The sequence below is a fragment of the Schistocerca nitens genome, chromosome 11, assembly GCF_023898315.1.
Source record: "Schistocerca nitens isolate TAMUIC-IGC-003100 chromosome 11, iqSchNite1.1, whole genome shotgun sequence".
In the NCBI taxonomy this organism is placed as follows: domain Eukaryota; kingdom Metazoa; phylum Arthropoda; class Insecta; order Orthoptera; family Acrididae; genus Schistocerca; species Schistocerca nitens.
The window spans coordinates 12,945,110-12,959,743 of NC_064624.1; the positions used below are offsets into that span (position 1 = coordinate 12,945,110).

The window sequence follows — 14,634 nt, forward strand, 5'->3', positions numbered from 1 at the left end:
ACACCCTGCAGATACATTGTCCTACACCCTCTTGGAATTGATGCCCGGGAGCAATGTTTGACAGTTTGAACAAAGCTGTCATTCTCTTCAGGAATAGGTTGCACAGACTTAATCTCCTTGTCCAGCATCTTAGCAAATTTTTTCCAATCGGCTTTCTTGAAATTGTATCTCCGTTTGAAATTCACCTCCTGTGGCCTTATTGCTGGAACAACTTGACACAGTAGTGGCCTGTGTTGCGTCTTTGGTATGGGCGAGCACACTGATTTGGAGCAAAGCTGTGTGATGTGTTCACTCACAAAGAGGAGGTCAGGGTTAAATCCACGTTGCCACCTGCCACTGTTGAAGGAAGGGGGTAGCTTGCTGTCATGTATAAGAGACAACTGGCAGTATTCAGCCCAGGAGAGGACTGCCTCCCCATTTTCGTCATCTTCAGAGTATCCCCACAAATGACTATGGCTGTTAATGTCACCGATTACTACAGACATCTTGTTGTTATGGAAGTTCCTGGGTGGTGTGAAGGAAAATGCAGCCGAAGGAGGCTTATACACAGAGGTAGCCACGCAGTTACTCAGCTCCACTGAAATGACTTCGATGTTATTTTCTACGGTGCAGTGAGCACTGATTATCTGAAGCCCTGGTCTTACAAATATAGCACTTCCATACTGAGAGTGCGGTGTTTCTGCAGCTAGTTTCATGCCCAGTATTTTTGGTCATCTCTGTCGGTCATCTCTATGCGTCTCTTGTATACACAGGACGTTGCATTTTTTGTCACGGCATAGGTTGGATAAGAGATGTTCTTCGGCTGATGATATGCCTTCAATATTTATAGATATGATAGTTAAAGTTGGCTCTGATAAGGACCGTTTATTTCCATGTTATAACATGTTAAATATAGAAAGTTTAACTGTAACCAAGCAGTAGTTTTCTTTGGTGACAATATCAGTTCCAGTGCACAACTGAATTTAAAAATCTGTCTTGGGGGTTGAAAATCCGTTACTGCTGCTATCTTGTGCTGACAGATGACTTTCATAGAAATACTGAGTTATTTCATTTGTAATACAGTTTCACAGTTTTTGTAGTTGCTCAAGATCTTTACACTTGCATGCAATGGGTGTAGCATCAGCATACAGAACTATCCTTGAATTTGAGGAGCAGTATTTTGTCATTTACACAAATCAACAAAAGAAAGTATCCCAGTACAAAGTCCTGGTACCCTGTATTACCTATCAGTAATGTTAGATCTGTGTGTGCCACTCGCCATCCTTATGAGTGAAAACTGATTTGTGTTAGATAAGGTTTTATTAAACTGTGAACAATTATCAGCATAATTACCAGCCGTTTTCCCTTAGTATTTACTATCTCTCTCTACAAGCAACTGATAGAGATTAGCTAAAACAAATCTGTAATTTCAGATGGAGGTCTGTCTATATCTAAAATTATGTTTCCTTTCCCATCTACAGCTTATCGCAGAAAGTTGAGTAACACCTTCAACACGTAGGAATTACATCTTCGAGCACCAAATATTGCCACTTTTTGCAACATCACCATAAGGTTTGATATCCCTACTGAGAGATGAGCAGAATTTCTTTGTTAATGGGTGCATAATAAGATTCTTTTTTGGTATACCAATTTTCAGTAATAACTGAAACATCTGGTTTATTAAAACATGCTACTATGTCCAAATCATTGTGCTTATTTCCTAGGCTCGTAAAGTTTTGGAGGATGATCTTGGTTTGCAGGTTGCATTGTATCCACATATTTATTTATTTTTTGTAACCATAAATATCCCCATTAAGCAAATCAGATGTGCTTGTCAAACTGGGAAGAGGAAACAAAAAGGCCACACATGTACAAAATAATAATAAAAGGAAAGATTCCAAAAGAGTTCCTGACAGCAAAATGTAAAACTTAATTGTTTTTGGATATATTACTTCTTATATCCTTCATTCAAAAACTTAAGAAGGCTTTTAGTTTAGTGTCTTCAAGGCATAATGCTGTTTCATTGAGCATCGCAACAATCAAGTCTGAGATAGTAGTGTACTATGATACTAACTATGAAGAAATTGATGCACTGGATGTGAAGTGCACAGTTTAGTCTACCCAGCAGAAGATGGCCCTGCGCTGTTTTATACCATCATGAATATACCTATACATTAGTGATATATTCATCACTGACAGAAAATTGAATAATCACATTTTTGCTTCAAGTTTCTGAAATGGCAGTTGATGAGATGATATCTGAAGAGACAGTTATCAACCCACACTTCCAACATGAGGTAGGACTAGCGATTACCAGAATTCTGAAATGTGGATCTTGTAAACCTAGAGTTGCTCTAGGAAAACAAGTAAGATGTGACACGTGTCCCAGATCAAAGATGAGAAAATAAAAGGTCGCTGTATTAGTTATAGCACACAAATATGCAGTGAATAAGAAGTGTGAAATGACTGTGTTCGCCGGCCGCGGTGGGCGAGCGGTTCTAGGCGCTACAGTCTGGAACCGCGCAACCACTACGGTCGCCGGTTCGAATCCCGCCTTGGGCATGGATGTGTGTGATGTCCTTAGGTTAGTTAGGTTTACGTAGTTCTCCGTTCTAGGGGACTGATGACCTCAGAAGTTAAATCCCATAGTGCTCAGAGCCATTTGAACCAACCATTTTTCGGCTGTGTTCAAAGCTATGTAGACTTGTTTAATTCCTGGTTTAAGTAATTCACATTATTTCATTGCTGTTTCCTGCTGTCATCCATTAATACCTCAATGTCAACAACTACTTTGTTCCTTTAAAACCTTTAACATGTTCACTGTGGCTGACACAAAGGATAATAAGAGCTACTAACACCGTGCTTTTAAGTGTCATCCGCAGTGAATGTGCAAAACAAGAACATTTTTGCAATTTAATTGAAAGTCCTAATTCAGCTTCCTTTTTCAGGCATGTTTATTTTTAAATATTAAAACTGATGAGAGTTTAATTACTAGACCACTAATTTTGAAATCTGGATGACATCATCCCAGCACTGTAACAAAATGTGCACCATACACAACAGGTTAAATGCAATCTCTCCTCTCCACAAATTTGCACCTGAGATGTGTTGTATGTCATATAATACTACAGTTAATTTCCCATATGTCTGAGCAAAACCAGTTCTTGCGTGTCCAAGTTTATCTCATCTAGACATTGCACCTTTCCCTTAACTTTGATGTGCTTTACAATAAAATTTGTATGAAAAGTTTTCTGTGTAAATTACCTATTCTACACCTACAGCTAATGCTTGTATAACCCAGTGTGCCATTCAGGTGGTTTACTTGTGTGTCAATATAATTGTCAGGTTTGGTATAAAAGGGTTTCTTGAAATATATTCCCACATAAATTTTTTAGTATCTATTCTCAGTTGCAAAATATATTACGCACTGTCAGTGCCATTTCAATGCAAAAATTTTAAATCATGCTGGGGAATATACCAATAACACAGTTCCAGGCCACCTCAGAAATTTGATTTTAGTTGCTTCAACCAATGAGAATTACGGACCAAGTCTTGCACTGCCCTGTTTTGTGTATTAACCCGTTGGCTGGCATGAAGGTGCCGGTGGTCACAGCAGACTGCTCTGCTGGGGCCGGCAGTGATATGGTAACAACCAGGTATCAGCAATTTTACACTTTTATCTTACAGAGGAAAAATATTTACTTATTTTGATATTCCTTGCCATTTCCAGACTATTTTTGGGTGTGCAGTATTTTTATTTAAATGTCTTACAAAACCAAACGATTAAATGACTACAAAGTTATTCATGAATTCATTTTTAGATACATATTTAACTGGGTAAAGGATAATTCCAGAAACAGAAATTAGCATTCTAGCTGTTCTTTTTAGCCACAACTGTACAGATACATATACTTCACATTCAAAGTTCCTAAATGCCTGCTTAACACATTGACTACCATGCTGCTCACAGCAGAGCAGGACACTTAATGCTGTATGCCTAACCTGGTGGTGAAACATCTATTACTAGTCATATCAGGGTCAAGAAATGTAGAAGATAATCTCTCAGGGAGTACTATAATCTAAAAACGTAAAATTATAACTAAAAAGGTCATTTCCAATTATGTCTACCAAGTAAATTATGCTTTCAGTCAGTGATTTCTTTTGCCATAAATGACTAGTGAACGCACATGCCAGAGGATGGTAAATATTCATACTTTGCCTCTGACAAGCAGCAAAGCCATTAGAAACAGCTATGCACATAGTCCAATTTATGTTGAAATTATCACCTGGGTATTTTAATTAAATTTGGCATACTATAAGCAACATGATAAAGGAATCAAAAGACACACACACACACACACACACACACACACACACACACTGAATTAATTTCTTTATTAACAACGCTCGGATTTCCACATCACCATAGAGGTACCAAGCTTGATGCGTTACTCGTTTTTTTACATGGCGAGTTTCCCCAGTAGGCCTATAAACCATGAAACAGACAAAAAGCTACTTCTCGCTGTCTTCTCTTCTTTGGATTTTCACTTCAGAAACTGAAACATCCATTACAAAAACAGATTACATCACTCACAAATCTGGATTCAGTCATTGCAATTCATACCTATTTTACTGTAAAAAAATACTGACTATGATGAATGATGTAATTTTGAACACTCAAAAGTTTTCAAATGTGCAGGTTACTGACGTTAGAATACAGTTACTACACACTTTTTGATCAGGAAAAAGTTACGATGCTTGCAACTTAAATACCGAAGCCATTTGTTATGAGAATACGCCATTACCACAAATAATCCACATAGATGCATTGAAAGAAACTTTACTGGGTAACATAATGCATCAGAATATTATAGGCACAAAGAATGAAATTTCTGTAGATTTACCATACACTTTACTTTTCTTGAGTATTATAAGATTACTAACGGAAGTTACTTACCGTCCATTATCTGGAATATAAACTATCCTTTCTCCTCTGCAAACATCTGCTTTTGCAGCAAGTATCATCAATTTTTTTCCGTGATTGGAAAGCTTTAACGTACACAAAATACAAAACCCGCCATTATACACACACACCCACAATGCATTAGCATGTCATGTTCAAAGAATATCCGCGTTTTGAAAACTACCAGCGATATTGGCTAGCGTGAGAGACGACGTCACGTCATGGTGTGACGTCGTGATTCCTCGGGGCCCGCGAGACGCTTCTGTTGTGAGCTGAGGTGCAGCAGCCGTGTGCTTTGTGTGCTGCGGCTGACGTCACGAAGCCCGACAGGCGTCGCCCCCTGCCAGCCAGTGATGGGATGGCGAGGCGCGGCGACTCGAGCGCACCGAGAATATCTCGAGCCTCTAGTTCTCGAGCAGTTCTCGAGAAGCTCACGAGAAACGGCTCGGCGGCGTGCGCCGCTGCGCGCCAGTTGGCTGCGACGACATACGCCGCGCCGCTGTTCTATGAATTGAATGCCGCCGCTAGACTTCGTTTCTTTGGCAACGTGTAGATATACAAACCAATTTAGAAGAGACAAATTGAACACACAACAGTTACGACTCTAGATCAGTTTTTACCAAAATATGCGTAGCTGTTGACACAAGAGTAATTGTGCTGTACACCAATTAGCGCAAAGAACATTAAAATAGTGAAGTAAAAAGTTCCTAACGTGAAAATGTGCTTATGTCTTGCGATTTTATAGTGCGATCTGCAGCCCGCGACCAAGTGAGAGGAAACGCAAATGCCAGCCAAACATTCGGGTAATTAAGTGGCCACTTGTTCAGGCAGAAAAAGGTGATGATCTGTTTCATAACCTACAATTCTGAGTCCACTGGGAGGGCCTTAAAGTAAAAACGAAAAGCGTCTTGGACAAATAAAATAAATCACACAAAGAAAATGGCGTTTGTTATTTACAAAATGAATATTTCTGTGCTTGCTGCAGGTGATGTCCACGTTAACAAACTACTTGTTAATTATTTCGTTTTGCCTTAAGACATTTTATTTGCAACGTTTAGAATTTATAATTACCCATAATAACACCAGATTGCCAATTACTCTTTCCGGCATCGCTAAAATTGTCTTCACAGGCAGGCTGTATACCCAGTAATAAGTCGATTTCTTTTACCGAAAGATTTTACATCCCTGATCGAATCTTTGTGTCAAACACCTTGGGACAAAGTACCAAATACACTACTGGCCATTAAAAGTGCTACGCCAAGAAGAAATGCAGATGATAAAAATGGATATTCATTGGACAAATACATTGTGCTAGAACTGACATGTGAGTATATTTTCACGCAGTTTGGGTGCATAGATCCTGAGAGATCAGTACCCAGAACAACCACCTCTGGCCGTAATAGATCCTGAGAGATCAATACCCAGAACAACCACCTCTGGCCGTTATAGCGGCCTTGATTCGCCTGGGCATTGAGTCAAACAGAGCTTGGATGGCGTGTACAGGTACAGCTGCCCATGCAGCTTCAACACGATACCACAGTTCATCAAGAGTAATGACTGGCGTATTGTGGCGAGTCAGTTGCTCAGCCACCATTGACAAAACGTTTTCAGTTGGTGAGCGATCTGGAGAATGTGCTGCGCAGGGCAGCAGTCGAACATTTTCTGTATCCAGAAAGGCCCGTACAGGACCTGCGACGCGGTCGTGCATTATCCTGCTGAAATGTGGGATTTCGCAGGGAACGAATGATGGGTAGGGCCACGGGTCGTAACACATCTGAAATGTAACGTCCCTGTCCAAAGTGCCGTCAAAGCGAACAAGAGGTGGCAGAGACGTGTAACCAATGGCACCCCAAACCGTCACGCCGGGTGATACGCCAGTATGGCGATGACGAATACACGCTTTCAATGTGCGTTCACCGCGATGTCGCCAAACACGGATGCAACCATCACGATGCTGTAAACAGAACCTGGATTCATCCGTAAAAATGAGCTGTTCACCAGTGGCAGGTATCTCGGTGTCACAATTGACACGCACGGACAGGTTTCGCGAACTGTCGACCGACGCAGGTACACTCGTCGACGGTGCTGCGTAACGATAAAGAGCTGCCCCGTAACGCCGTGTTTCAGAATCGACTACGATGGCGGCCGGCGACGAAGCTCAGCACAGCACACCGGTGTACCTGGGTGCCCTGCTGGATGACGGGGAGGGCGCCACCGTGACTCTGGCGGCGGGGGAGACGCGGCTGGTGGTGCACAGGGCGGTCCTCGCGGCCGGGAGCCCCGTCTTCGCAGCAATGTTCCGCCACGACACGGCGGAGTCGCGCGGCGGCCTCGTCGACGTCGCAGACGTGGACGGGCCGGTGCTGAGGGAGCTGGTGACGTACCTGTACACCCTCCGTGCCCCGCAGCTGGCGAGCCTGGCCGCCCGTCTGCTCGTCGCCGCCGACAAGTACGGCGTGGCGAGCCTGAAGGCGCAGTGCGAGCAGCAGCTGGCCGCCGGGCTGACGGTGGACAACGCGGCGGCCACGGCTGTTCTCGCGGTGCGACACTGCTGCCCCGGCCTCCGGCAGGCGGCCGTCTCCTACGTAAAGGGCCACACACACCGAGTGATGGCGACGCAGGGCTGGGCTGACGCAGTGCGCACCCAGCCAGAAGACGTCGTCCAACTCAGCGGGTTGCTGGCGGAGACGCCACCGGAATCCAGGTGAGCACGGGGTGATCACCGTTGATCCACTGTGTGTGAAACCTCCTGGCAGATTAAAACTGTGTGCCGGACTGAGACTCGAAATCGGGACCTTTGCAGAGGTCCCGAGTTTGAGTGTCGGTCCGGCACGCAGTTTTAATCTGCCAGGAAGTTTCGTATCAACGCACACTCTGCTGCAGAGCGAAAGTCTCGTTCTGGAAACTCGTGTGTGTGTGTGTATGTACAGGTATTACTTTATTATAGTTTGAAGAAGATGAAATAGTTTACTTTGCAGAAGAATGACTTTATTGTTGTCAGTTTGCTAAGGATATTTGGCTTCATTAATCTTTCCCACTGAGGCAGTCAATTTATTTGAAACAAAGTGTTTCATTCCACAGTTGTACGTTGAATGTAAAATGCATGTTTTCATTTTATGCCATGTGTGAGATTATGTGATAATGAAGAACGAGACATGAGATAGTACAGTACAGTACTGATACTCCAGGAAAATTTACGCCCCAAAAACCGAACTGGAAATCTTAATGTCACGTGGGACGTACTTCATTGTAAATCTGCACAAACCAATGTGCACTTCAGGCCGAATTATGCATTTTAGTACAGTTTACGAAATTCCTATGCTCACGGAGTATCCTCTCGTGTCCTGTTTCTCTTCTGCCGTAATCTAAGCTCTCTTTTGCTTTATACACACAAACATGTGGCCTTCCTACATCACTGCAGGTGTGCACGCACAGTAATGCCTGTTTTGTGGCGCTCTGGCTACTGCTAAGCCGAAGATATTTGTGACAGTCTCGGGATAGTACTGCGAATGGTGGTTTGAAAAGAGTTACTTTCAAAGTAAATTTGCTTCTACGCAAGATGAATTGTTACGTGTGAGAAAGTGGGTTGAATTTCTTAAATCACAGAGTGTTTGACTCTCATTTAAAAGTGAACACTTTCAGGACCAGCCACATAGAGTAATTTCTAGCCCAGAAAACGAGACATTCACATCAATATTTTAAATTTACTGGCACATTTGTGTGAAGTACCTTAAGTGTAACACACGCAAAAAAGATCAATATTAGATGTGAAAGCTTAGCTTCCCTTGTATGTTATTAATCTCAGGGACCAATATTATATGCGAAAGGTTAGCTTTTTTTTTTTTTTTTTTTTGTTGCGACGCTATGCATATTAATGTAAACCATTAACTTTTCCTCTTTGTGTCCGTGCGCTATGTATGTAATGTTGCTATTGGCTTACCACTTCACGTGTCCTATGCTCTGAATATCTGCTGCCATCGGCTGGCGAGATCACGTGACACGAGATAAGATTGGCTGACAAAAGGGCATCGCAATCTCGATTTTGAAGCTCCGGAAACTGAGGTGCTGTGTGTGTTCGGTGCAATTCGAATTTACACTTCCGTAATACGAAAATATGCAGCGTATATGTTGCTGACATCAAAGGTCTTTCCAAAACTTCTCTCCCTTGTTCCCTTTTTTTTCCGCGAACTTCTGCGCCAGTGTACAAAACGTTAACCGTTCAAAGCATTGATAAGATGTACACTTGGGACGGAAAATCCATGGAAAACTGTCACTTAGCACGGAAAAAGTGTATTTTCGCCCGGGTTAGAGTGAATTTTTTTAAGCTGGATATCTGGGAAAAATCCGGGAATTTTTTCCTTGTCTCCCTTACACCCTGATTTCAGGAATTGCGACTGCCTCACTGCAAGTACATTCTACAATGCGGCGTTTTGCAGACATTTTATTTAATCTAGTACATTTTGGGACTCGGAAAGTAATTTATGTATTAGCTGTGAGACATGTGACTGACTCCACACTTGTCGTACATTTATGGTATTACTAAGAAGCCAAAAGTTTGTTTTATTGGTACTACTTACGTTTATGTAAGGCTTGTGCCATCTGCAATGGTTCACTTGGGTTGCAGTCATTAAAGATGTTCAGTGACACATCCTGCACGTGGCATGTACTGTTGTGTAATTGATGTACAACTACGTACAAACAGCATGTATCTCTCTGTGCGGCCCTTTGACAGCCATTAATTTTGTTTACTCTGGCCGGTGGTCATCGGCATTTCGTCGCCGTTATGTGCACTGTAGTACCGACAAAAGCTCAATGAAGCACATACGAATAAACCGTGTCCCTGTTTACATTGCGGGTGACTGGACATCTGGATGTTTCCCAGGCTGCGTACTAACACTGTACACAGCAGTACGTAAATACAGCGTTCGTTGTATCGTAGTACGTCAATCACATTGCAATTTAGAGCAGCGTGCAGGTCAGTCCTGTATCGCAAAAAGTACAATAATGTCGTGTTCCACCCATTTCACGTGCCAAATTCGTGTACGAATTTCTCGGGATGTAACTGACATACTGCGATGCAGTCAGTCCCATTACTGCGAGTATTATGATTTCTCATGTTACTGTGTATGGAATAATATGGTGTGTCCAGTTTGAAAACGCTTAAGATCGTGCTGAAACCAGTATTTGCACACGGTTCAGAATGTCTCGCAGTACTGGCTTCCGTGAGCCCCTGCCGTATATTTGTACCCGTGAAAGCTGAGAGTCAGTATCTGTTGGTGGTTCCAGAGAAGTCATTTTACGTTCTTTTCAACACGTGAAAACCCTCCCGAGGCCATTTTTGCCTCTGTAGTACCACTTCGCTTGTATTTGTATACACGTCAAGTGCCTGTTTTACAAAGGTAGCGCCTCATAGGGTTTTATTCGTGGAAAAATGCTGGCTGAAAGCGACGTTTGGTGATTTCAGAACCTATGCAATGGCCCGAAAACCCTTGGCATGTTTTCATTACGTGAGTTAAAACTATATTAATACTTTGCCTGCATATACAGGGTGTAAATTTTAAGTTGACAAAGCAGCATAACTCGAAACATAAGCTGCACATGAAATAATGTTTAAAATGCAAAGTTGATTATTTTTTAGGGGGATATCTGCTGGTGCTAAAATTAGCCCGCCACCCCAGCCCCCTGCGGGTGGGGCGTAAGGCAACTTTAAAATTTCAAATGGGAACCACCATTTTTTACTGCAGAACCAGATTCTACATAAAAAAACTACGTACATTTTGTCTTAAACATGTGTTTTGATTCTTGGTAGTTTGCACTGTAATTCAAGAAAATCCATGTTATCATGTTTGCATGGAAAATGGTTACGGATAAATAAAAAGTAGGATGTTTGGTTAGTTAGTCAGATGATTTGTTTGATAATTAAAAGTTGTGTGGCCTCATGACCACAAAACAAACAAAACTTACCAGAATCTGCAGAAAAAATTAATACAGTATTTAGGTCAACATTTCCTCTCTCAAACCCCACCCTATGGGGAGAGAGGGAGAGTTTTAGTTTGAGTGAATAAAAATTTATGAAATAAATAAGTGTTTTTTATTTATCCGTAACCATTTTCCACGCAAAAATGACAATATGGGATTTCTTGATTTACTGCGACAACTAATAAGAATCAAAACAAATGTTCAAGAAAAATGTACATAGTTATTATGTAGAATCTGAAGCTTATTTTTAGAGTTATTCTGGTTTGCCAGCTAAAAAGTTACACCCTGTATATGCCAAACATGAATATGATATCGAAAAAAAAATCAGAGTTATGCAAGAATGTAGTCTTAAGAAGACATGGCAAAGACGATTTCATGAGTAGAAATGACTATCCGCACTTGGCCTACCTAAAAATCGTCTTTGTCCTTGGCTTTCACAGGAACTGCCCGTGGACAAATAGTGCTTTTATAAGCCGCCTAAGGTGCTGCGTTGGCCACACCTTACGCGAAAGAACCAGCTGATTTGCTCATTTTGCCTGGGCTGTAGGAAGTGTGAGGTGTTCAAGGTTTGACCGTGTACTGAAGGATAGCTACAGTATGGCATCTCTCGCGACAGGTGTACAGATGGTCTTCAGGCTAAGGGCAATCCGAGGCACTAGACGCCTTGTCTCTGCCACCAGCAGAACGCAGTTTGTGACCCCCCTGAAAACCTGCATTTGTGGGCGCAGCGTAACGGTACCTTGCAGTGTGGTCAACGGGCCAACTGAAACACAGTGTCCTACAAGCGTAAGTCACTCACTCAGAAGTGTGATACGTCAGTGAGTCTAAAGACCAGCTGGCGTTCCGTACGCTCTTGGCCACCGAATGCTTCTGCCGCAGTGCAGACAGTACCGGGTGATCAAAAAGTCAGTATAAATTTGAAAACTTAATAAACCACAGAATAATGTAGATAGAGAGGTAAAAATTGACACACGTGCTTGGAATGGCATGGGGTTTTATTAGAACCACCCCATATTCCTAGAGGCATGAAAGACCTCTTGCGCGTCTCGTTTGGTGATGATCGTGTGCTCAGCCGCCACTTTCGTCATGCTTGGCCTCCCAGGTCCCCAGACATCAGTCCCTGCGATTATTGGCTGTGGGGTTACCTGAAGTCGCAAATGTATCGTGATCGACCGACATCTCTAGGGATGCTGAAAGACAACATCCGACGCCAATGCCTCACCATAACTCCGGACATGCTTTACAGTGCTGTTCACAACATTATTCCTCGACTACAGCTATTGTTGAGGAATTATGGTGGACATATTGAGCATTTCCTTTATAGAACATCATCTTTGCTTTGTCTCACTTTGTTATGCTAATTATTGCTGTTCTGATCAAATGAAGCGCCATCTGTTGGACATTGTTTGAACGTTTGTATTTTTTTGGTTCTGATAAAACCCCATGTCATTCCAAGCATGTGTGTCAATTTGTACCTCTCTGTCTACATTATTCCGTGATTTATTCAGTTCTCAAATTTATACTGACTTTTTGATCACCCGGTACTTTGTGTAACTTGCTTTAATTTCCTTGGCACTTGTATCCATTATGCCAGCAGTTTCTGTAGCCAACGTATTTTATTACCCCCAAGCAGAGTGTGTGTGTGTGTGGGGGGGGGGGGGGGATGTGGCGTAATTTTATATGGCACATCAAATAAAAAATAGTTTCTTGTACTACGTGTAATTTAATATAATAATTAAAGTTTGAAACAGCAGCACAAGTTGTCTTCTCAACAAATCTTGTTATTCTGATGTTCAGTACATGTAAATATAGTTCTGATTGCCGTTCAGCAATTAGCTTCCTAAACTCCTCAAAGCCAAAAGTCACAGCCAGCTGATGTTACAACTAGTTCCTTGATTATTTTAGGTAAGATTTTTGGAAATCAGCGATATTTCAGTTAAGAATATTTGTAAAAAACAGTGTCGATCATTCACTTGTATATTAAAGATATGACCATTTTCCAACTCTAGAAGTAGGCCATTTCCACATAATGCTGTGTAGAGGTAAGTACTAAAAATTCTCATTTGGACAGGTAAGTCGGCGAACATTGAGCAGATTGTGCGTTCAAACCACGTATCGTTAAACCACGCGGCTGGCAGGGAGGTCGCTGGCAACAGCTGTGCTCGCCTCAGCTGAGGAACTACAGCCGCGTGTCAGACAGCGTGCAAGAGGGCGCGTCACGCCAGTGTTAAGTCAGTGGCAAGCGATTCACGTTTACAGACCTGAAACTCTGTCTTTAAAAATGAACAAACGTTTAACCCAAAACAGGGCTTCCTTCACCCTACGCATATCGTGTATCTGAAAAACAGTTTTGTAAAACAAATAGTAAGCGAACGTGATAGGTGGAACTGTAACCCAGAACCCCATTTTTAGGCGTTCGTTAGGAATGCGAAGACGCCTTTCCCGTAGCAACTAACTTATCTCACATATTCGTAATAGCCCAGCGGCCTGGAGACTCGGGGGGCCACCGGTGATGAAGTTCATCCCCCCTCCCAACCCAGCACCTCAGGCCAGAAACTTTGACCCTCGTGTCTGTGCGGTTACGTGAAACGTGGCGCTCGTACCCCACCTGTGCCTGACACTCTTCATAGTCTGCGACACTGCGCTGTTGGAGCTGCGAATTCTGTAACGAGACACCAGCTGCTTTGTGTGTGGCAGGAAGTGAGCCAGTGGTTTGGCACTTTTCGTGTAACACACGGTGCTCACACTGAATGCACAAAAATTACTGTTAAAACCATCACGTTGGCTTGTTATTGTTTTATAAACTTTTTAACATACACGATATCCGTAGGGTATAGAAATACCTGTTTTTTCGTGTTTACAGTGTAATTGTTGTACATTTGTAAAAATGGACATTCAGATCTTGATATACGACACGTAAATCGTAAATCGCTTCCCGGTGGCTGACACTGGTGTGACGCGCCCTGTTCCACGCTGTCTGACGTGCAGCTGAGGCGAGCGTCCTCCCTGCCAGCCCCGTGGTTAACGATACGTGGTTTCAACGCACACTCTACTTAATGTTAGCCGACTTCCCTGTGCAAATGAGAATTTTTAGTGTTTACCTCTACTCAGCGGTATGTGAAAATTATCAAACATCACAGGCAGAAACCATTCGTATCTTCAATAAATAAACGTGCACTTGAGGCCGTTGTTTACTAATTTTACTTCCACCGTGCAATCGTTATTCCTCGAGCCGTCACAGAAATCCATTTTCTTAGATTCTATTTAAAGTGAATACAATCATAAATTCAAACTTTTAATTCTGATACAGTGGCAGCCTCTTGCCATATGTCAGGCAGTAACATAACTACCTTGTCATTATGTACACCAATTAGGCTTTGTAGTTGGATTGTGTTTAGGATGGGCCTACCTATGTGTGTGTGTTGCGTAAGCGGCCCCCCACCCCCAGCACTGTGCACACGCCCGCCCACGCAGCGCCTCTTGTTTGCAGCGCCTCTTGTTTTCAGCTCGCCCGCCAGCCCCGGCCCCAGCGCCGCCACTCAGCCTCCCAGCGGCGCGGCTGCCCGCCACACTCCGCCGCCTCCTGACGACGCGGCCGTCTCTCGCCTGCGGTGAGTGCTGCCGCTGCATGCGCGCGACTTGCTCACCCACAGTAATGCTCGGCGCCTTGCCGCGTCAACGCTAAAAAGATCTAATTTGAATTTTTCTGAAAT

At 42.9% G+C, this 14,634-nt stretch overlaps 2 protein-coding genes across 3 annotated transcripts in view; both read left to right on the forward strand.

Moving 5' to 3' along the window:
* The window catches only part of LOC126213537 (speckle-type POZ protein-like), a 679,117-nt gene that overhangs the window by 48,790 nt on the left and 615,693 nt on the right, over positions 1 to 14,634 (forward strand). The window lies entirely within an intron of this gene.
* LOC126213534 (serine/threonine-protein phosphatase 6 regulatory ankyrin repeat subunit A-like) overlaps positions 1 to 14,634 on the forward strand; it is a 59,890-nt gene that overhangs the window by 33,762 nt on the left and 11,494 nt on the right. Inside the window, exons 2-3 of one of the 2 annotated variants that reach the window (XM_049941378.1) lie at positions 7,070 to 7,646; positions 14,428 to 14,532. In XM_049941378.1, the coding sequence (XP_049797335.1) occupies positions 7,070 to 7,646; positions 14,428 to 14,532 (682 nt within the window). The remainder of the gene's footprint in view (positions 1 to 7,069; positions 7,647 to 14,427; positions 14,533 to 14,634) is intronic. The other variant, XM_049941379.1, reaches the window with a different exon arrangement.